The sequence below is a fragment of the Phoenix dactylifera genome, chromosome 16, assembly GCF_009389715.1.
Source record: "Phoenix dactylifera cultivar Barhee BC4 chromosome 16, palm_55x_up_171113_PBpolish2nd_filt_p, whole genome shotgun sequence".
NCBI classification, from domain to species: domain Eukaryota; kingdom Viridiplantae; phylum Streptophyta; class Magnoliopsida; order Arecales; family Arecaceae; genus Phoenix; species Phoenix dactylifera.
The window spans coordinates 5,528,709-5,552,943 of NC_052407.1; the positions used below are offsets into that span (position 1 = coordinate 5,528,709).

At 41.5% G+C, this 24,235-nt stretch overlaps 1 protein-coding gene across 2 annotated transcripts in view; it reads left to right on the top strand.

Annotated features, from left to right (window-relative positions):
• LOC103721263 (phospholipase A-2-activating protein) overlaps positions 1-23,939 on the top strand; it is a 34,501-nt gene extending 10,562 nt beyond the window's left edge. Inside the window, exons 7-11 of one of the 2 annotated variants that reach the window (XM_039114325.1) lie at positions 8,450-8,639; positions 9,037-9,098; positions 20,084-20,172; positions 23,400-23,472; positions 23,566-23,939. In XM_039114325.1, the coding sequence (XP_038970253.1) occupies positions 8,450-8,639; positions 9,037-9,098; positions 20,084-20,172; positions 23,400-23,472; positions 23,566-23,657 (506 nt within the window). In that variant the 3' untranslated portion in view covers positions 23,658-23,939. The remainder of the gene's footprint in view (positions 1-8,449; positions 8,640-9,036; positions 9,099-20,083; positions 20,173-23,399; positions 23,473-23,565) is intronic. The other variant, XM_039114326.1, reaches the window with a different exon arrangement.
• The last annotated feature ends 296 nt before the right edge of the window (positions 23,940-24,235 follow it).

Sequence of the window (24,235 nt, forward strand, 5' to 3'; positions counted from 1 at the left end):
AAAAGAGAGTGTAGGGAAGAGAGGGAGGGAGACCACTTGTGGTCGTCGGAGAGCCGCAAAGGGGCGGTGGAGGCCAGAGGGGCGGCGGAGCCCGGTGGGGGAACCCGCGGGGGCGCGGCGGAGGCCCCCTGCCGGGCTTCGCCACCCCCTCGGCCTCCGCCGCCCCTCCGTGGCTATTCGATGGCGGCCATAAGTGGTCTCCCTCCCTCTTTTTCCTGCGCTCTTTCTCGTTCGTTCTCTTCTTCTCCAGCCTCGGCGGGAAAGAGCTTCCCGGTTTGTGCCGCCCGGTTTCGGTAAAACCGGAATAGTACCGGTCCGGTAGGCAACCAGTACGCCTACCGGACCCGGTACGGCGGATCTTGATCATAAGTCTGCTGTCCATCTTCTTCTACGACCCATAGAACTGGGTTGCTTTCTTTTCGAGACCGCATCTACAACCTTGTTCTCTTTGCCCGGTTGGCATACTATATCGTACTCAAATCCAAGCAGTTTGACAAAGAACTTCTGCTGCTCCGGTGTTATGATCTTTTGGTATAGGAGATACCACAACGCCTGGTGGTTTGTGATGATGGTAAAGCGCTTGCCCAAGAGGTAGGGTTTCCATGCCTTCACTGCATGAACTACCACCAGTAGCTCTTTTGCATAGGTGCTCCAGGCCCTCTTTTTTGGCCCCAAACCTTGGAGATGTAGGCCAACGATCTCTTCTCCTGCATAAGAACGACGCCAATATCTTCGCTGCTTGCGTCGGTATATACTTCAAAAGTTTTGCTGAAGTCTGTCTGATAGGGCTATCACCGGGCTCTGCATCATGGCCTTCTTAAGGTTGTCGAAGGCCTCCATTGCTGCATCGGACCACTGGAACTCGCTCTTCTTTAACATGTTAGTCAACGGCTTTGCGATCGGCCCATAGTATTGCATGAACCGCCGGTAGTATCCAGTCAGCCCCAGGAATCCCCTTAAGGCTGAGATGTCCTTCGGTAGAGGCTAGTCGGTCATGGCTTCGATCTTCCTTTCATCAACTTGCACACTGTCTTTGGAGACAATGTGCCTAAGGTACTCCAATTCTTCTTGGACGAAGGCACACTTGGAAGGCTTGATATGGAAGTGATGCTCTTCCAAGATTTGTAGGACTCGATTCAGGTGCTGCAAGTGCTCGTCCATGGTTTTAGAATAGACCAAAATATTAACAAAGAAAACTATCGCGAACCTTTGTAGATATAGTTGGAACACTTCATTCATAGCTGCTTGGAAAGTTTAAGGTGCATTGCACAAGCCGAATGACATGACTAGGTATTCGTAGTGCCCCGAGCGAGTATGGAAGGCCGTCTTGTGGATGTCTTCTTTCCGCATCCGTATTTGATGGTAACCGGCCCTCAGATCCAACCGTGTGAAGTACTTTGCTCCATGCAACTTATCGAGCATTTCATCCACGGTCAGGATAGGGAATTGATCCTTGATAGTGGCCTCGTTTAAGGCCCGGTAGTCGGTGCAGAAGCGCCACATTCCATCTTTCTTACTCACCAAAAGGACTTGTGAAGAAAAGGGACTTGAACTTTGGCGGATTAGCCCTTGCTTCAACATGGTGTCCACCTGCCTTTCTGTTTTATTCTTTTGGCAGTGTGCGTACCAATATGGTGGAATGTTGATGAGCTTGGATTCATCCTTCAATTTGATGGGGTGGTCGAATTTTTTCGCCGTGGTAGTAGGGATGTGGGCTCCTCCAGGACGCCCCGATGTGCCTCCAGTAGGTGCCGAACTTGCAAAGGTATTGCCTCCAACTCCATGCCCAGCTTCAGCCGATAATTGGGTTCCTCTTAATCGTGGCTGGTCAGCAATACGGCAAAGTAGTTGACTCCGCCTTGGCACCATCGCTCCAGCACATTGGCCTTGCATGGCCGCACCTTTTTGCTGTAAGTTGCTGTCCACCGCTTCTTTTGTCCCTCGATCTTGAACTCCATGGTCATGGAGCTGTAGTCGATGACTACTTTGCCCAAACTCCGTAGCCATGTATTGCCAAGGACTATATCTAGCCCGACAAGTTGAAGCACATGCAGGTTTGCTTTGATTTGGACCCCTTGTACATTTAGCCGGACTTCCTTGACAATCTCCTCACATGTAAGCTTTTCGCCGCTTGCCACCTTTACATCAAATGGCTATATGGCTTCTCCTTTCAAGCCTACTCTTCTGAGTATCCCAGAATTTATAAAGTTATAAGAAGACCTATTGTCGACTAACAATGATACCTCGTGCTTGTCGATCCATGCCATGAGCCTCATGGTTGAAGGTTGCTGCACTCTTGACAATGTGTGTAGGGATAACTCGGCTTCATCTCCCTCTTTGGTCTCCTCGGATATTTCTGTAGGTTCTGGGCTATTGCTACTATCATTTGTATCTGCAGCATCTTTGTCTTCCTTCTCACTGCCAACGTCTAGCAGGTACGCTTGGCCAGACTTGCAGTAATGCTCACGGCTTCATTTGTCGCCGCACTTGAAACAGAGGCCGCGTGATGGGGGCTCACGATCCCTAGCCCCGCAACAAGCCCTTTTGCCTTGCTCCTTGGCGTGCGCCCTTGAAGAAGCTGTTGATTATGGACCAATTGTAGGTAACGCCGGTGGAATAACTCAATGCAAAGATTAACAATGAAACTAAACTGAATTTTATTCCACTCCAATTGAAGAACAAACAATGACAATCAAAAGCAAACAAAAGTAATTTAGCAAAGGATCGAAAGCATCCCTTCCTAGCCCAATCTAGTGGAGATTGATGTATCAATCACTAGCCCAAGCCCTAGAACACAAAATCTAAGGACCGAAATCGGCATAATGCCGCCCAAGCGTTTCGACCGATTCTCTCACAAAGAGAACTAAACTCAACTCAACTTTGGGATGCCTCACAATGGCTCTTTACAGCCCCTTTCATGGACTCAAAATCCTAGGACTTCTAGTTACAATTAAAGACCAAGATAAACTTTAATTCCTAAACAAAAGGCTAAGATAAATATGAAGAACAACCTCTCCACGGATCCTTGCTAATGTGGCTGCGTTCAAGGCTTCTCCTCCCTTGATTTGCTTGAGATCAACGACTCGGAGGAGTCCTAGAAGACCTCCAAGTACTCCTTCCGCGTTTGCATGAGACGTGCGTCCCGGATACATGGGATGCGTGTCCCGGTTGACTGGGTCGCACGACCTGGCTGGGGGAGTCCCAGTCCGAGTAGGACTGGGCTGGGTGTGGGCGCCCGCCAGCTGCCCGCGTGCAAGGGCGCGCCACGGGCGCGCAGGCCCGCATGCTGGTTCGCACGACCCTTTGCGCACGAGGCCAAGGTTGGTCGTGCGCGTTGGCGTGGTGCGGGCTTGCTGGCCTCCCACCTGCGGCCCGCGCGTGCGTGAGCGTGCTGTTGGGCGGGCGCAGCACCAGCGCGCCCACCATGGCCCCGTGTGCGCCGGTCCTGCACGTGCAGCTGTCCGTGCGGCCTGCTCCATTCGGCCGAGCGCCCGTTGGGTTGACAGGGCGAGGTCTGGCATGTGGGCTGATCCCACGCGATGCTGATGTCGTCGCTGAACCCCTTGGCTGACTAAGGGTTGGCCGGCCACAAAGCACATCAATTGGCCTCTTTGGCCCCTGGTTGACGCATGGTCCTCTCTCGGCTTGGCGCCCTGGCGGCGCCGCTTGCAGGGGTCCTTAACACCGCGCTTGATGTGGTCTTGAAGCTCCTCTTGGGCGAGCTTCTTGACTGTCTGCTGCTTGCTGCTGGATGTAGCGGCCTTTTCCTTTGAAATTTGCCTTGAATGGTGGGGACTTGGTGAACTTGCTGTCTGCCCCATCATTGGCCATTCGCTGCTCCGGTTTATAGCTTCGATCAAGGATCTCCGCCATGCGCATTGCCTCCTGCAGCCTAGCCGGCTGCTTGAGCTTTATCTCCTTGGGCAGCTATAGTTTGAGACCGTCAATGAAGGTCCCAAGCAAGGCTTCCTCAAACCATCCGCGGACCATTGTTTGGAGCTGCTGGAACTCATCGATGCATCCTTGGACCTTGCCCTCTTGTTTGAGTTTGGCAAGTTGGCCGTGATGATTGACAATGGGGAAAGGTCCCTATTGTGTCATGAATTCATCTACAAAGGCTATCCAACCCATTCTCCTTCCTTCTCATACAAAGGCCCAGATCCACCTCCACCATCGGTTTGCCCTACCTTCTGGGTGGAAACTTGCAAGGGTCACCTGATCAGTTCTTGGCACTTTATACACATCAAAGTACTAATCCGCCTTTTCTAACCACCCATACGGGTCTCCCCTGCTGAACTTTGGAAAATCAATTTTGGGTTTTCTATACCCTCGCTCTGTAAGCCGAGGACCCCCCTCACTAAGGTCTTCATTCCGTACTCCTTTCCTTTTCTCGATGTGCTCTCTCCGGCCATGAGGCCTTTGAGCATGAGAGGGCTCCTCTTCGGCCATGATTTCCTCCCCATAATACACTTCTTGCCTCACACCCTCTCGATTTTCTTCGATCCATCTCTCCAACGCTACTCCGGGTCCTTCTACTCTTCTTCCCAGTCTCCTGTTTTCTCTCATGCCATAGTCCCATTGGTCGTTTGCCGACCCACTGCCTCCTTCACCCTCCCCCTCTTCTCTTGCCTGGCCTTGCCTTGAGATATGCGACCTAGGCCTCTCCCTCTGATTTTTTTTCTCTCCCTCTCTCTTCTATTCTCCTCTCCAACCTCTCTAAGTTGGCATTAGTCTCCCTTCTCATCTGCACTCCTTTTCTCATCTCGGCCAAGGTATTGGATAGGGTTTCCAATGCCCTGCCAAGCTGCACCGAGTTGCCTTCCAAGGCCTCGATCCGCTGCTGGTGGGTGTTTGAGTTCCCTCCGGATTCCATCTTCACAAGGCTGAAATTTAAAGATGCTGTTTTGATAAAAGGAAGTTCAAGTATGGCGTTACCTCTCGAAGATCTCAATAAAAGCACCAATAATAATGGGGGCTTATGGTCCCTAAGCCCCATACCATTGCCTTCCGTTGCTTCTTGGCTTCATGCCGGGTTGCAATGCTGCATGTGGACCGATTGGAAGGTAGTGCCAAGGTTTTGATCATAGGAATTGGAAGTGGCCGCAAATTCTTATGCCTAGATTAGTTGGATGATACACTCGGATGAAAAATGAAAGCAAAGTAGCTTTTGTTTCAAACTCAAATGAGGATGAACAAGTACAAATGCAGACAAATAAATCTAGTGGTGCATAACAAGGCAACTGCACTAGCCCAATCAATTAAGGATTCGGAGGGAACCCCTAATAGCCCAATCTAGCAGAGGAGGAAAATCTCCTTGCTAGCCCAATCTAGTGAGAACTTAATGTGGTTCTCCCTAGCCTAAGCGCTAAGGCCGATCCTCACAGGGACTTTCCACAGATTTCTTGACCCTTCGGAACACCCAACACTGCAGCCTCTCAAGGCTATTTATAGGCTGTAAGGCTGGATGCAGTTGCTGGGCGCCCATGTTTGAATTTTGAATGCAGGCTGCTAGGCGCTCTTGGCTGCAGTTTTCTGCGGTTGGATTGGTTTGGCTCCGGTTGGTTGGTTCGTGCGCGTTGATGGTGGGCCAAGTCCAGCGTGCACGGACCCTTGTTGTTTCGGCTTGCGCGAATGTTGGGTGTACTCTGCGTGCGCAAGTCTTTTGCTGGCCGGCCTGGCTCATGCGGCTGCCGGGTCCTGCGCACGGTCGGGCTACGGGCATGTTCTGGTCTAAAGAAAATCTGTGCGCATGGGCAAGATTGCGAAGCGCACACGCGGCCTGACGCTTGGCCGCTCGCGTGGGTATGCGGTCGAACGTGCGTGTAAATCTTGCGCGCTCCTGCTGCTGTGCGCGGCCTGCCCGCTGCTGCCACGCGGAGATGCTTGCCACACTTGGCCAAGGCAGGCCAGGCCTGTAAGCGTGGGTACGCTGGCAGCTATAAATTGAAGGATGAGGCAGCTATAAATTAAATGAATGGAGAATAAAAGGCTACACATGCAAGAACTGTAGTTCTTCGCTAATATAGGCCAATATATAGTCTGTCTAATGAAACAAATGTTTTGTTTGGTTATTTATGAAATTTATATATTATCTATCTGTTTAATTATCTTTTTTGGTACGATGTTTTAGGAACATAACATGGAAAATCCTTTAACATATGGTTGTAAAGAGAATATCTACAACTTGTTCTTAATGCTATGAGTAGACTTGCAAATTTTACTTCCCAACACTTGTTGATGATAAGTAATCTAAAAGCCATGGTCACATAAATTATAGAAAATGGGCCTACCCATTATTTAATATGTAATTATCATGATCAATCTGGATTTATGATTCAAAGGAATATTCATTCCATTATATGGACCTAAATCTTGTGATACTATGCTGATCGTAATCCAACGATGGAATCTAGATTGTTTAGGGCCATTTTGATCCGGATCATAAGATCCTGATTGTGAATAGTAAGATTTTGACGTACTATATCATTCTACGATAAAACTGGTGCAGGGTCAATTTGGTATTTAAAACCTTGTGCTCTATGGATGGCTACACATTGACATATAATATTCTTTGTAGAGATGAAAATTTTACTTTTTTTTTCCTTTTGTTTTTTTAGTCAAAGGTTTTTTTTTAGAATTTATATTTGAGCAAACATGTCAAAAGACAACCTAGATTGATTTGTCTCTTTACCATTTCATGTTATATACCTTTGTCTTTCACCATTTAATTTATCTTGTCATTCAAGAATTGAATTTTCTCCCTTGTCTGAAGTGGCATGTAGCTTATTTCATATCAATTGTTTACTATTCTATTTGAGAACTAATTCTGTAGTACCCCATATTGTTGTTTTAGTAGATCTGGTTGAGGGGGAAAGTGGTGCTTTGAAGATATAAGAATTGTTGAATGCTTAATTTTGTGCAATACATGGTTAAACATAATACTAATGTTAAATTGACTATTGAGAAGTGCGTAGAGACTTGGACTTAGGTTTGTCCTTAGTTCACTGTGACAAAAGTAATGTACAACTTGCCACAATCAATTCTAATAATTGTTGTTTTTGTTCTTATTAAAATCTTAGAATTTACACTTAAAACCCTTGATAAATTTTTTTAGGTAGGAAATAATGCACTTTTTGGATAAATGTCCTATATGGAGGAGATCCTTACAACTCACATCTTACAAATTATATTACTTAAGAGGATTTTGATAATTTCAATATGTATTTAAACTTTTAAAGTTTGGCTTGATTAAATTCAAGCCTCTTAAATTTCATCATGTACACCTTTTTTAACAAGCTGATAAATGCTAATAATACATGTTTGTAACAACATTACTCTATGTATGCTTCATAACAGAATAGTTAATGATAAAACTTATAGTTCTTTCCTCTTTGTGCCTTTCCAGTTGTTTAACTGAGAATAAACCCTCCATGGTTGACCTTCACATCATAGGTTGTTATTTGTTCTTCCATAATCTCGTGGGTCTTAAATTGCAAACATCAGAATATTTTTGAAATGATTAAATTTTTCCAAGACATCTAAGACACATGTCCATATATACATATATATAGGGTTGGACTACACTCTTGAGAGGAGAGGGTATCTACTCCACTCAAGTCCAAAATTAATAATTAAGTACTCAAATTGAAGATCCATGCTTGTGATAAAATACATGATAAAATATTTGTTGATCATAACATACATATATTAAAGCATTTATAGATTGAAAATCTTTTTAATACTTAGATCATGGCAGAACATGGTATCATTTAAACCTTTTATTTTTGTGTCTACTTGATGCATTGGTTAGAGACCACCAAAGCCCTTGACTTTTGCTTTTTATGGATTTTTAGTGGTGTAAATCATGATCAACGGTGTGGATCTTTGATTTGTGTGCTAGATTATTGACTTTGGACTTGAGAAAAGTATATACCCCATCCTCTCGATGGGAGCAAAGTCCATCTCCACGCACACACTTACATATGTATGTATATGCGTGTGCATATATGGTGTGATCAAATTATTTCAAGTATTAAATAGTTAAAAGTTGAGGTTGCCCTGATCTATATGCTGCCATAGCTACACCATTGGGATGATTCTTGATTTTTCCTCCATCATACACCATAATTCTCGATTCTTGATCTTTCCTGATCTATCTGCTGGCATAGACACCTTAATTTCTTTACTTTTTGAAATTCTTGCTTTTATTCACTTTCATCCATGCCCAATTAAGAGCTACCATGAATATGACTTTTTTTAAGGTGAACAGGTATTTTATAAGTGAGATCCATTTCTGAAATTGAGAGTTTGTAATGTGATGAGGATTACCAAAGCTCATATGTAGGGGACCATGTATGCTGCATGGTTCATATCCTTAGGAATGCTGTCAAGTTAGTTATCAGAGATCTTGTAGGGAACCTTATAATTTGAAAACTTTTATGCAAAGCAGATGGAGTATGTATCCAAAGCATTGAACACCCTGGGTGTGTATGGGATGCCAAGTTCTTGGAAAATGGAGATATTATTACAGCATGCTCCGATGGAACTGTGCGGATATGGACGTTAGATAATGATCGGATCTGTGATCCACAGGAACTTGAGGCTTATGGAGTTGAACTATCTCTATACAAAAGCAGCAGGTATGAACTTAAATGTCAAAGCATATAATTACTTTTGCACATTCTATTCCCCCAGTATGCATTGTGAATCATCTTATCTCTTATTAAATAATATTTAACAATAATAATGACAATAATATGATAATTGGATTTAATACATATTTCAGTCATGCTCTAAGTCTATTAGCTAAATCTTATTTCTGAAATTTTAATAAGTCAGTCAATTATTTTAGTTTTCCATTTGTAATTTGTGTGAGGTCCTTTGGTGGGTTCAAAAAGATGAAGCTTACTAGCTATAGTTACATAATAACCAGCAATAATTTGAAATGTGCTATAAATTGTATCTCTCTCTCTGTGTGTGTGTGTGTGTGTGTGTTCGTGTTTTTGCCCTTTTGTTAATGACCATAATTTACTGCAGGAAAAAGGTTGGTGGGCTGAAGTTGACAGATCTTCCTGGATTGGAGGCTTTGCAAGTTCCAGGTTTTATGCCACTTACATCCAATAAATTTTATTTTATTAATTTATCTCATATTTGGTATATTTGATATTTGATGTTATGGATGTTGCCTAACCATGTAGCAGGGCATGCGGCATCCTTTTTCTTTCTTCTACTCTCTCTCTCTCTCTCTCTCTCTCTCTCTCTCGCACACATCTATTCCTCTTATTGTTCATGTTTTAGTTAACCTTTAGTTGCATTATGACAACTCAAATTTCTTCTTGTGTTTTTAACAAATTTATTTTTTACTGTATAAAAACTATATTACTTTATTATATCTTAGAGTAATATCTTATATTATAGCCGTTTTTTGGCAAATAATCCAGTAGCTTTCTTCTACTCTTGTTTCAGTGGTTTTAGTTAACCAAGGGTCCGGCATGTTCACTTCAGATTTCAGAAAGGTTTATATTTTGTTGATTAGTAACTAGCTTTAGAATTATATTGTGATAGTGATACTGTAAGGAGAGGGTATCATACAAGTGTTAGATTGAATGGAGGTGTCAAATTTCACAAGCTTGTTTGGTGTGAAGAACCGACCTCTTAGGTATAGGCTTGGGTTTGATGCTGTGGCTAGGTGTGAAAATAGGAAGTGCGTTGAGTTTGAGCTTGCCTGGGGTTGAAAGTCCGTAAAATGTTAATAGGGCCTGAATTTAAGCCTAGGTAGGTGTACCTGGGAACCCAATATAGAACCGAGTCTGTGTCTAGAAAGTTCAACTTATCTGTAGGGTAGGTAGGCTCAGATCCGAGTCCCTAGCCAAAACCACATGTTGGTCTGGCCCAACTAGACTCATTCGATGATGCTTCTAGGGTCAAATAATTTAACCTGTGTTATAGACATTTTGACATATAATATGTGATTTTGCATGATATCTGAAAAAAGAGTGGTTGTCTGCCAAATGTTCCCGAATTTTTTCCATGGCATAGGACCATTATGTCTTCAGATTCTAGTTGGTATTAGAACCGGATGCTATTCTAATGAGGGGTCCCTGGATCATTGCTGGACAATTCTTGGTAGAACCTTGGAAGTCGGATTTCATTCCGAAGAAAGGAGCCGTCAAGATGGATTTAGTTTGGATGAGATTGCCTATGCTCTCGATAGAATATTAGAAGGCAGCCGGGCAACCAATATTCGTTGATGATTTCACCAGTAATCTTCGGAGGCTAGGATTTGCCTGTCTGTGTGAGGGTGGGTAAACAAAACCTTTGAAACCAAGGTCTTTGTTCAAGGATTGGAATTTATATTTTGGTAGCAATTTGTTTATCAAAATTTGCATGTTGTTTACCTTCGCTATGGTTGCATAGAGCACTCGGCGGAGTGCCAGAGCTTGAAGGCCGGATCATTGAACACAAAGATGCTGAAATTGGTGGGATGGAGAATCATGGTGTAGTTTTTTGAAATTCTGAACAAGGGAAGTCTTTGGAGGGAAAGGAGGTTTTGTGGGAGGGTGGAGTCTTTCCTTTAATTTTGGGGAATCAATACCCGGCCACAGATCTTTTTAGCCTGTGGATAGTGGCATCAAGGAAGTGGAACCCTAGCAATGGGAACCAGGGGAGCAGGAGGAGAATGACGATTGAGTCAACTCGCCATCCAGAGCCGAGTAATGGGTTGAATTGGTCAAAATCACCTGAATCTGAAGACTAGATTCAATGGATGGGAGCAAGTTGCCAAAGCTAATAGGCATCGTTCGCTGGATGGGCTAGCTTGTTAGGGCACCAGGTGGTGGGCCATCCATGTGTTCAGGGGAGAGGCATGACAAGCAGCAGAAAAGGTGAGCGAAATTCAAATTGGTTTAACCTGTTGGCGGAAATGGGCTAACCTGAGGAGATCTACGCACTGGCTATTGGGGTTCTCAATAGGGATTTAGCTGGCCTGTGATCTTGATCAAGCCCGAGCCTTCAAAAAGGGGTCCGGTCACTTGTATCAAATGGGCTCAGGTCGATCAGCATTCTATCTGATGGGCTGTGACTTGGACTTAATCTGTTGAACGACCGTTCGCTTATTTGCTCCAATCTAAAGGAAAACAATGCGACCCTAGAAGAAGTTTCTGCACATACAGACAAGCATGTTCATTTTCTCTTCCTTAGGGCTGGCAAGTGTGAAGTGGAGGTTGGCGGGTTCCTGTCGTTCTGAGGTGTTCGTAACTGGCGGAGGAAAGGAGGTCTAGAGGATTAATCCACCTTTTGAGCCATTGACTAACTTGGAGAATCAAAGCTTGGTCGAATAAGGGAGGATTGGCATGGACGTTTAGTAACATGGTGAAAATTCAATGGAGGAATTGGAGAAGGGAGTCAGAACTTGGATAGTGCTGGCGCATTAGATTCTCGGGAGAAAGTGCGAAGCCCCCTTCTTACTCCATCCCATGATCAAGTGGTTCGTTATAACATCAATATGAGGGCTGTGCATTGGAAGAGGGTATACAAAGTTGGAAGAGAGCACAGAAGTAAGAGTGCAATTGGGTGCAGAGCCAGTTGATGGACAAGATAACATAACTCCCCCTTGCCCCGACTGATCATTAATGAATATTCTTCTTTGAAATTGTTTGGGGGCGGGCAAGCCCTCTTTCATCATGACAGCCAAATGCCTAATATAAGTTCACAATCCACAAATATGTGTTTGAGATGCATCTTGCTGGTCAGAGCATTACTCAAGTTCATCGACGTCTACCCCAAAATTGGAGTGTGTATGTGTTTGAGATGCATCTTGCTGGTCAGAGCATTACTCAAGTTCATCGACATCTACCCCAAAATTGGAGTGTGTGTGGTAGAGTCATAGGGGCTATAGAGTGGGATCATGGCCGTTTGGAGACTGGTTGTTGCTTCAGTGGAAGATTGCTCTCAACAGATTGTTGTTGTTATATCTGAACCAAATCAAAATTCTTGGGTCCTTGCATCTGTCTATGCTAATACTGAATATCAATTGAGGAGACTATTATGGAGAGATATCATGGCAATTGTTCAGGAGGGTATCCCTATGTTGGTTGCTAATTATTTCAATTGCATAGATGCACTAGAGGAGAAGAGAGGAGGTAGACTTTATTCGGATTCCATCGTGTGTCCAGGGAGTTCAAGGAGTTCATTGCAAGCAATGGGATTCATAACTTTGGATTCAATGGGGTCCGCTTCACATGGTGCAATACTTGGGATGGCAATGCTAGGGTGTGGGAATGGATGGATCAAACTTTTGTGACAGGCAATTATATTCAACAATTTCCGGATTATTAGCGTCACCATTCCCGGATAGCCTCTGATCACGGTCCCTTTCTAATCCATACCAAAAACCCTATAATATTTATGGCTCCTTTTTGATTTGAGAAATTTTGGCTGGATTATGCACACTCCTGGAATGTGGTTCGGGATGCTCAGAGAATTTCAGTTAGAGAGAACCGTATGTATAGAATTACTTACAAGTTGGAATTAACAAAACATTGATTACTGATTGGGTAATATATTTAGAAAGCTGGAAGAGACGGGGCATTGTGACATTGCAAAAGAAAGGGTGTGATCAGGGATGACCATCCAATGTTGATCTAAAATTCTTGAGATCCCATTAAGAAAGTCTCCCCTACTTCATCAGCATGAGGTATTCTAGAGGCAGGATCTTGAGTTGCATGATTGCGATATGGGGATGATAATACTATTTTTTTTTAATAGATCTACAATTGTCAGGGGACATCAGAATGGTATTTGGATACTAAAGAATAGGAATGGAGACTTGATAGAGGATGGCCAAATGATTAAAGCAGAACTGCTCAATTTCTTGAAGGCCAAGTGGCAAGTGGAGGTGGAATTGTTCGCAGATCCTGATATCCCTCCTATGAAGACCCCCTCGGCCTAACAAAATTGTTTTTTGATAAAACAAGTGACCGATGTAGAAATAAAACTATGAAAGAGGTAAGGTCTTGATGGATTTTCTTTAGTGTTCCTCAAGAAGTATTGGTCAATTATTTGTAAGGATGTTTCTTTACTAGTGAAGCAATTTTTTCTGGATAATTCTATGCCCCAAAGTTGGAGAGCTATTTCTATTACTTTGATCCCAAAAAGTATTGATGCTTTAGAACTATCCCATTACGGCTCGATCAGCATATGCACTATGTTAGTATGTTGTATAAAATTATAGCAATTTTTTTGAATAGTAGAATGCAACCTATCTTGGGAGATCTTGTTAATCGAGAACAGGGGGCTTTCGTGAGGGTCTAAATATTTCTGATAATATTTTGATTTATCAGGAGCTTATGCATGATCTAATGAGAGTTTCAAAAATCAGGAGCAAGATTTGCCGTCGGTATTGTACCATACTAGTATCGAACCGGTATGCAGTCTCATACCGTACGGACATTCGATACGTCTCACTGTCATGTAAGGTACCGCGTACCGGCACTTTAATAGGATGGTATCGGTACGGGGTTTGGTACCAAGATGGTGAATCTTGACTAGGAGTCTTATGGCCATGAAGATGGATATGGAGCGTGCCTATGATTATGTTCGATGGGAGTTCCTATGGTATACTTTGATGCAGATGGGGTTTTAAAGTGGGTGGATCAAGTTGTTTAGAGGTTGTGGGGAAAGGCCATCCTTTGCTTGACTAATATGGCACTCACACAGTGTTCTTCTAATCTAATATTTGTTTACGCCATGGTTGTCCATTGTCTCCATATTTGTTTATTCTCTATGCAGATGCCTTGACTAGAATGCTGAATCTAAAGATTAGCTAGCAGGGTCTGTGTGTATATTTGGCTGCTCCATCCGCATGCCCAATTTCACTCTTGTTGTTCATAGATGATTGTTTTTTGATTGCTAGAGCATCTATTGACTACTGCTTGATGTTGGGGTAGCGTATTGATGTTCAAAAATTCACTATACAATTTTGCTAAGATTGACATGCATTAAGCATTGGATCAAAACATACCTTGGTGTCGAAGAATGTGAGGGTGCCAGTTGTACTAGGAGCTCCCTTTTTGAGCAGATGACCTCGAATTCCTGAATGCAATCCATTGATTCAGAGGGTCAAGGATTGCTTGGAAGGATGGCAATGGGACAGGAAAAATAATGTGGGATAGGAGACTCATTGATTAGTGCTTTGCAGGGGAGTTTAGCTTTCAAGTGTTGTCTATTGCGATTCCATTAGGAGACAATTGATAAACTTGGGTGGGAGAGCTCCAATTGGCGGGGAGCTAGAGTTAGTTATATTCCCTACTCTGAATTCATCAGAGCAACAAAGAGATGTAGGGTGGGTATGGAAGGTTGGAGTTCATTCGAGAGTGGTGCACTTCCTTTGGAAGTTGGTTTGGGACCGTTGACCTGGTAGAAGGCTTCTTCACTATAGAGGTATTCCTATGTCCCCTTTATGTGACCAATGCATAGAGATAGAAGAATCAATGGACCACGTCATATTTGAATGCCCTAGAGCAGTTCAAATTTTGGGACAGGCTTTTAGTCTTCTGTGCCTATCCATCCGTCCTTGGTATATAGAGGTATTTTTTTGGTCTGTTAAGCGGGGTTTCCTCGAAGGGTTGATGATTTGAGCTCAGTCTCCTTGTGCTACATTGCCTATCATATATGGCTGGCTAGGAACAAGACTCTTTGAAAATGCCAAGGAAAGCCCTCTAGCTATTGTATTGAGAGCCTCACACCATGCGTCTGACTTCATACATGCTAGATTACTGGAGGGGATGATAGGTGGTAGGGAAATCTAGGGTTCTGTACATGTAGGTTCTACGTCTCATGTGATTTATTTCACTTGGGAAGCCCCACCCCCTAACTTTCTCAAAATCAACTTCGATGGTAGGAATAGGGGTCAAGGTAGTAGAGTAGGCTTTGTTATCCAAGGCTCTAGATCTATATTCATTGCAGCAGGTGGTTATTCTCTCTTTGAAATGATAGTTCCATTGGCAAAGATGAGGGCTGTATGGGAAGGATTGGTATATGTCATTACTGTCTTACATGCAGATTCCATTATTTTAGAAGGGGATTCTAGAGTAGTTATAACTCGAATCACCTCAGAAGTTCAGGATCAGAGGTCCACTTATCCAGGGTATGTTGAATCGGTACCGGAAGCCCCACCTCCTAACTTTCTCAAAATCAACTTCGATGGTAGGAATAGGGGTCAAGGTAGTAGAGTAGGCTTTGTTATACAAGGCTCTAGATCTATATTCATTGCAGCAGGTGGTTATTCTCTCTTTGAAATGATAGTTCCATTGGCAAAGATGAGGGCTGTATGGGAAGGATTGGTATATGTCATTACTGTCTTACATGCAGATCCCATTATTTTAGAAGGGGATTCTAGAGTAGTTATAACTCGGATCACCTCGGAAGTTCAGAATCAGAGGTCCACTCATCCAAGGTATGTTGAACCGATACCGAAAACCGTACCGGTCGGTGACCGGACCGGTTCAGCTTGTTCGGTACCGTTTCGGTACCGAGCCCGTACCGGGAGAGCCCAGCCGGAGCCGGAGTTGAAGAGAAACAATAAGCGAGTTGGGGAGGGAGGGAGAAGGAGAGGTCGCGGACTCCTGCGGCGAGCCGCACGCCCCCGCAGCCCTCCGCAGGCGTTCGCAGTGGCTGCGACTCTCTCTCGCCCCCGCTCGCTCGCTGGTCCTCCCTTTCTTTCCCATCTCCGGTGTATACCGGTTTCCATGGCGGAACCGTACCGGTAGGCCACCGGACCAGTCCGGTACGGGCTGAACCGGCCCGTTCCTTGCACTCATCCATTGATGAAGGATATTTGGAGACTCAAGTCGAGCATAGCTTCATGTTGGTCAGGTATGTCTTCAGGGAGGTTAATAGGGCTGCAAATAGGATGGCTTCTCTATAGTGGACCATACTGGCTTGGAGCTGTGAGAAATTGATTTTGCTCTATCGAAAAATTTTCTTGACATTCTTGTGACTGATGCACGTGGATGAATTGATTCAAGGGTTTTGTGAAGCAGCCGATCCAATAAAGAAAAGAAAAGAAATTATGCCAATAATTATATGTTCGGGAATTTCTGTTCTAGTAATTCTTTTTGTTGAAGGTACATAAAAGTTTTTTGCAGCCAAAAACTCTTCTAAAAAATTTGGAGATTCAAATTTTGGAATTTTAATGATAGTGGAAAATAAAAAAAATAAGTTAAAGGCAATCCTCCAACAACAATGTAAAGCTTTTACATCCTAGATATCAAAATATCACTCTTCACTATCTTCCCGCCTCCTTTTAGGCTTTAGTTATTCTTAAGTAGACTGTGGGGGGTTATTAAGCTTGTTGTTCTATGAATGCAGCATTCTAAGGTGTCTGGTGCCATGTTGTGCTCGTCTATTACCTAGGCCATGAGATGTACATCTTCACTTAAAAAGGTGAAAATGTGGGATCACTTAAAGGAATAGGGAGAGAGAAGTGGCCCAATGAGAGGGACTTGAAAGTTATTGGGGCTTTGAGAAAGAGTGCCATTCTTGAGGAAACTAATGTGTTTATGTAGAGTCTGTTTTGGAGCTTAGGAACTAAGGGGTGCTTTTGGGGAGAAGAATAAAGTTATTGCCTTATTGGAGTTCTATAGGGCTACTTATTGTGCTCAATTTCAAAATCCTAGAGATTGAATTTTGAAGCTTGCATCTTCAAGGTTTATTTGAACATGGTTGAAGCAAGCAGTTTTTATTATTGGAGTTTGTAGAGGTGATTTTTGTGGTATCTCGAGTGTTGGGCAAGTGCCTGGGTACTATTTCATCATTATCTAGGGCAACAACAGAGCTAATTCTGAAGAAAGAAACATTATGAAAAAGGCTCGTTTCAGTTGTTTCACTGGCATGCTCCACTCCACTTTTGCACTTGAGCATGGTCCTCTGATGGTTGCTTGCTTATTTTACTGCCTCATTGAAATTGTGGTCTAACACTACTTAAAAATTTAGCATGAATTTTAAAACAAAGGCCAGTGCAACTTTTGATCTTGGGAAATGATCAATTAGACACCTTAAATTAAATAAGGAAACTTAGAACTTTTGAAACTAATTTAACATTATATTAACATATTTAAACATCTAAGAAGACTGGATAGGGAACTTCCTTTTGGCCCACTTTGTTTTTTGGACATAAGAGTGTAATTGAGCCGATTTTGATCGAGCTTGGATCTGATAAAGTTTGTTTTGAAATTGATTTTGAGCTTGAACTCTGAGATCAGCTTGGTTTATTAACCATTATTTCATGCCCAATTCAACCTTAATTTCGAACGGCGAGAAACAGGAGCCTAATCGGTCATTTTGATAACCCTAAATTGGGCTAAAAGCTTGTATAAATCTTGGTTCAAGCTTAAATTATATTTGAGCCAGATTTCAAGTTTGGTTCAAGCTGGAATTATCATTTACTTATTTCAAAGAAAAACAAAATACACTCATTAAATCCTTAATTCAATGGTCTGTTTATATATATATATATATTTATATATATAATGAACATATTGAAACCTTATTAAGCTGAGCCTAATTGACCAGGGTGGATTTTTTGGTCGGGTTGAAATTAATTTCGAGCTTTTGTTGCTTGGTCGAGCTTGGTTCTTTTTGCTTCTAATCAAGGTTGATTCAAGCGTTTCTTAAATTTTAAGCTTGAGATGAGCTCGAGCTGCTCAGTTTAGGAAGCATGATACTCCAAAACACGACGTATGGTTGTATTCGATATGTATTAAATACAAGCACATGTCCAATACAGATTGCATACTTGTCCAATACAGGAAAGAAGTATCCTGATTTTAATTATTAAAACAGGATCTCAATATTCGCAGGATATGTCCTGATATTTTCTGGACTCCTAGATATGTCCGAATACTTACAGGATGCTTTTGGGATGCTCATTGATATGGTAGTGGTTTACTGGGCTTGGGTCAAGTAGGTTTTGACCTGGGTTTGTCTCCATGCCCAATAACTTAGAGTTATTAGCTACCATATTTTTTCTTTCCAGTGCGTAATTGACGTTGATTTTTCTTTCTTTTCCTCTCTTTTTCCCTCTTCATTTTTTTTGGTTTTCCCCTTAATTCAACTCCTCCATGACTGGAGACCCTTTTCTTTACTTCTAATTTTGATACTTCTCATCCATGTGTATGACATGATGGTAGGGTACCTGGCAAAGTTGGAGGGTTGTACCCTAATCTATTTTTTTTGGTAGTTAGCACAATATTTTTTTCCCCATGATTTTATTACAATGCGGCATTTGGTTTATGTTGCTGCATTTATTTTTCAATAGTAGATTTTTATTATGTTTCTTATATTGCTACCTTATTACATTTATATTTTCAGGATAAGACTGTTTGCTGCATTTATGTCTATTAACTTTATAATTTTACTAGGCTTATTTTTATTATATTGTTTAATATTTGTCGAATTTTTGTTTTGTGAATTGTCTTAAGATTTGTGATGTTAATGCTATTATATGGTGTTCTTTGATAAACAAATCATGCTTTTTGGATATATGTAAGGGATGAAAAATTCTTATTGCCTTATGCTAGCCATATCATCTCCTATTTTTTGAAAGATTTATCAAGTCATGTCGTACCCATATCCTGTATCCATACCTGTGCGTCCTAGTGCCTGGTTCATTTGATAGCCCTATTTCAACATCTCAATGCTATCTTCTTTAGGATCATGGTTACCATAAACTCTGATATCAGGTGGTTCTGTCTGTTCATATTTATGGTCATGTTAATTTGGCGGAGATGTGCTTGTCAGGTGGTTCAATACCATGTGATATGGTCAAATACAAAGCAACCTAGCTTTTTTGTATATCAAATTCAAAACTTAAAAACAGGTTTTTGACGTGGTGTCTATTATAGGTTGTGAAATAAACATGTGTTGACCCTTTAAACCTTGCTAATATTTAAGGTTGATAGTGATCTTTGAGAATAATTGATGGACCATTGTAAAATCTTCCTCGGTCAAGCTTGGGCAGAATAGCAGAGCAAGTACAAGTATTAGTTGCATAGCAAAAATATGTTCCTCGTCATTTTTATGTTTACTCATGGTATTTGTGACCTATTGGGAGAATCGATGCGTTTGGTCTTGTCGGTCATTTAAGATAGGATGAAAAATGTATGCATCTGAAGGGAACATGCCTACCCCATCCATCGCCCTCGGGAAACCACATGTTCATATTGGCGGAAACCGACTATTTCTTCAAGTGGGCGGGCGGAGGCCGTACCTCTAAATTTCATGATGGGTGGTGGTTAGCAGATTTCATCCACACCAATATCATATACAGGTTTGGGATCCCCACATTTTGTTCTCCATTCAAGAACTAAACCATGGACAAATTTGGCGAGAAGTATCAAATCAGAACTTGGGATGGTGGTAACCCTATAGGAAGGCCAGTTTTTTATGATGTGTTGAATACGGCTTCTTATAACTTGTAGGAACTAGAATTCCCAGATGAGCCATGTTCTTCCGTGAGGCTGCAACTGCAGCGTCAATAGCTCTTTGCAGGCCTTCTGGTGACATAAACAGTCCTCTTTGTGATGGGCCAGCAGCTGAAGCTCCTCTTTCTTGTTGCTCAGGTATAGCCATAGATGAAGATGCTCTATTGGGTATGCTCAAATAAATGAAGTGAAATAGTGGGTGAAAATGTGGATTATGCCAAAAAGGATTTGTTTTAGCACTTGGGATTGTGAATGACATCATGAGTCTCTGTTGCTAGGTGTCTTGCATAATATGTTCATTGTCGTGTTTGCAGAATGTTAACATCCGCAAATATGAAATTCAGACTCGCGTGACAAGCCAAGGCCGTGAAAGAATCACTAAGGAAATACTGCATCTAGAGGCTCATTTACTCTGAAATTTAGGCAGAAGTCATGCATTTGTCGAATGCCAAAACATTTCCTTTCCGTCTTGATTTAAACAATGTTCCTTAGTGATTTTGCATGTGATATCTCTTGTGACTCTTGTCTCATTTTCTGTTAGTTAGATTTCTTCTTTCTTGTATACCCTGAGTTTCCTCTTTTTCATGTTTTTGGTTGAACAGGCACTACTGACGGGCAAACAAAAGTCATTAGAGAAGGTGATAATGGCGTGGCTTATTCATGGAATTCAAGGGAGCATAGGTGGGACAAAGTATGTCTTAGTGAATATTCTAGCTTTTTTCCCTAAAAGAATTACATTGCACCTATTAGTAATTGTTTTTTTTTTTTGCTTTCCTATTGTTCTTTAATGTGGGATGATATTGATATTCTTTAGTTCTTTGTTTCCTTTCCAATTAGTTTATAGTTATACTCTACAATCTTTATAGTTTTCCAATACAAAGTCTATCACACCTACATGGATTTTCATAGTTTTAATCTATGTCTATATGTGTATGTGTTTTTTTTTTTTTGGGGACATGCTCCTTTGAACAGCTAGATATACTTTTAGATCTACATTTTGTTCTGAGGTTATCATGGACGAGATTCAACTATTGGTTTTGTGGTAGAGGTGATGAAAGTTACACAATAATGACATCACTAGTATCCTTCTTAGATATAAATATAAACAGAACAACATTTTATTAGTTGCCTTTCGTGATGCATAATTGACTATGAAACAAGTTAAATCTTCTTAAATAAGTGAAACTAAAGATTTCTAAGCGTTAAGGGATTATTAAGAATCTGAAGTTAGACATAATTGTAGTTAATACTGTGAAAGGGAGAAGAGTTCATAGTGAAATCATGATGATCTATGTTATTGCGAAGGATTTAACTACTGGCCCGTGTCTGGCTAGTATATGGCTCTTGGCACTATGTTGGTAATCAGAAAGGTGAGCCACTTGGTATCAAGTGGTGCTAACTTATACCGTGCTGTGCCTATTTGGTACAGGTCATCATGATTCAGTATCACTTGATATTGAGGCCAAAAAGTTGTGCACCTTTTTTTGTTTTCCATAACTTGAAGCTTAGGCTGCATTTGGCGTAATTGTTAGTTTTCTATTTCTAAAACGTAAAATCTAAAATTCTATTTTTGCTTTCTTCCAAATTTTTAAAATCATATTTGATGAGTTAATTATTTTTTAAGACATAAACATGAATTCTGGAAGTGATGTTGGTGTTGACGATGGTGTCGACAACAATGCCAATGGTGATTGTGGCAATGGTGATCTTGGGGGCGGCGACAGTGGTGGTGGGGGTAAAATAGATGTGTTTCTTTTCAAACAAAGTGAAAGCCACTTTTAGTACCTTTGACCTTTTTTCAGAAACCAAGCTAGAGTTCTTTTTTTCTAAAACCAAAAATGGAAATTGCTCTACCAAAGAAGATTTTTGCATCAGCTTTTTTATTTTAGTTTTAGAAACTGAAAACCAAAAATAGCAGTGATAATAAACATAGCCTTAGTTGCTATAATCAAGAGCAAGTATAGGTGCTTGAAGTGGATATACTAAGAACATTAAATTAAGGAAACACTGAAGAAGCAGCTTGGGGTTCAAGTCAAGGAATGCGGAACCGTCCTGAACCAGACGGTTCCGCTCGTTGCGAACCATACTGGTGGCCTACCAAACCGGTTCGGGACTGGAGCCGGAGAAGACGAAGAGAAAGAGAGTGCGAGTGGGGGAGGGAGGAGCACCACAGGGGCCGGCGGAGGCCGCGGAAAAAATTTTAGAAATTTTTAAGTGAAGTCGGCAAATCGCTTGCCAACTTTACTTAAAAATTCCCTAATTGCCGACTTCACTTAAAAATTTTCAATTTTTTTCTACGGTTGTTTTCTCTATTTTGATCAAAACAGAGGACGCGGCTCGAAACGGAGGACGTAGCTGCGGCCTCGGCATCCGCCGCCTCCCCCGCGGCCTTTGTCGGCTCCCCGGGCGCTCCTGTTCCCTCCCTCCCCCGCTTGCTTTCTCTTTCTCTTCGTTTTCTCTAGCTTCGGCTGGTGTTTTCTCGGTACGGGCCCGGTTTCGAACCGTTCCAAATCAAACCAGGTGCCGACCGGTATGGCGCCCGGTACTGGTTCAGAAATTTTTGGTTTAAGTTTTTAGGGCATTACTTGCGATAGAAGCTTCCTATTAAATATTGAAGAGTTGGAGGTAGCTATATTTTAGTAGTATACAAAACAAACTTAATTTACATGAATACGTTTGAAGTAATTATCATTTATGTAAGATATTACATATAAGTATTGTTTCCTATTTAAGTAAAAATAATCTAAATTCAGATTCCATCCAAATAAGGGTCAAATGTAGAAATATTTAAACAATGACCCATTGCTTTATATAACATTGACGGTAAAGATTAAAATAGTGATCATTATTTGATTTTTATTTTGTTATAGTGACCATTATATGTTCATACTGGTTCACTAAATAAAATAACACCTTTTGAGATTCAAATTTTTAATTTAGCTGAAGATTTTTTTGTTCGTTCAGTAGTTGAAATGCATCATGTTTATCATGGTATGCCGAACCGGTCCGTACTGGTTGCCGACTAGTAGGGTTCGGTACCGGTTTGAACCGGATAGAATCGTTCGGTTCCAGCCGGTTCCGGTTGGTTATCCAATCAGCTAGGGGCCGAAATAGTTTTTCATTGGAGAGCCCATCCGGTCGGAGACCGGGTCGGCTCGGTTTGGGCCGTACCGGGGGCTGGAACCGTTTTCCATTGGAGAATCGATCGGGTTGGAAACCGGATCGGCTCGGTTCGGGCTGAACCCGGCTGGTACGGATCGGTTCGACAATCCTCGGTTGTAGATCCCAATAAAAGTAACCATCAATTTCTTACCATTATGTTATTCTAATTGATCGTCAATTAGTTATTTTTGCCAACTTGTATCTTACATTTCCAAGCTGAAAGATGAAAATAGAGAGAATGCTCTTTTTTTGATTGATACTCTATCCATGATTCTGTTTGGAACGACGTACTTATGTGTGAAAGTTTAGGCAATGCAATACACTGTTAAACTTGTTAGGTTCATATTATTTATGTTGTGGGCACCTGAGATGTGGAAGTATTTGGTGACAGTAGGAGATAGGAACCTTAAGTTTGCCTATGCTAATTATGCTAGTTGGAAAATGCACTAGAGACGGGCACTAATTGGAAATTGAAATTGGTGACGGTGTACACTTGTTGAAATTCTTTCTGATACTTATGTGCAAAATCTACTACAATCAAGAGATGGCATTGATTTCCCTTGTTATATTCTTAACCTATATTGTTTTGTCTTGAAAAACTATGATTGTAAATTTACTTTTTATTTTTTGATTTAATTGTATATATTCAGTTATCCAAGTTGTGCCACGTCTCCTTGTGACAATGTATAATTTATTGATATAACCTCCAGAGTTTCTGATTTTTTCTTAAATTGTTGGTTTTTACCTAACTATTAGATTGGTGAAGTTGTTGATGGACCAGGAGATAGCACAACTAATCAGTTTCTAGATGGTGTTCGTTACGATTACGGTATGCTCCAATGCATTGTCTTTTTTTAAGTATAGTAGTCCTTTTTTTTATACTATCTTATGGTTCTTTGAGTGCTTTGAATTTGTTCTGTAGTGTTTAATGTTGACATAGGAGATGGTGAGCCTCTTCGTAAGTTGCCATATAATCTGGGAGGTAATCAATTTTACCATTTTTGCTTTTTTTAATCTTACATTGTTATGGGGCCGTCATACTTCAACATTTAGCAGTGTTTCATGATGATTCAACTTCAGATATTATGCTTAGCCTTATATAGTGTCAATCTAACTGCTTTTGTTAGTATCTACATGCAAAATTGATGTTCTATTGAATTTGATGCTTCCTATATTTTCCTAGGTAATTAGTCTGGGATGTGATCCTTTTTTGGAAGTTGAAGTACATAATTGGTTGGATATAAATTAGTATTTTTACCTGGAAATGATGTCTATTAGAGTTATTCATGTAATATTTGAAGGGTTTTAGCATGTTATAATGCGCAGCGGAAGCTAGGGATTTTAAAAATTTCTTAATAAAGTCCCTATGCATGAAACCCTTTTAAGCCTAGATCACCTTAATGATTACAATCAAATGATATAAAATAAATGCAGAATTAGTAGAATACCTCAAACGCTAATCCAAAGTGTACAATCTCCACGAGGCGTCCAAGTGTCCGCCCTCCAATGGTGATCCACACGAAAACTTGATCAAGACTTTAGCTCCAAAGATTTTTGATCCTTAATGCAGAATTCTTCTAAAGAACTCTAAT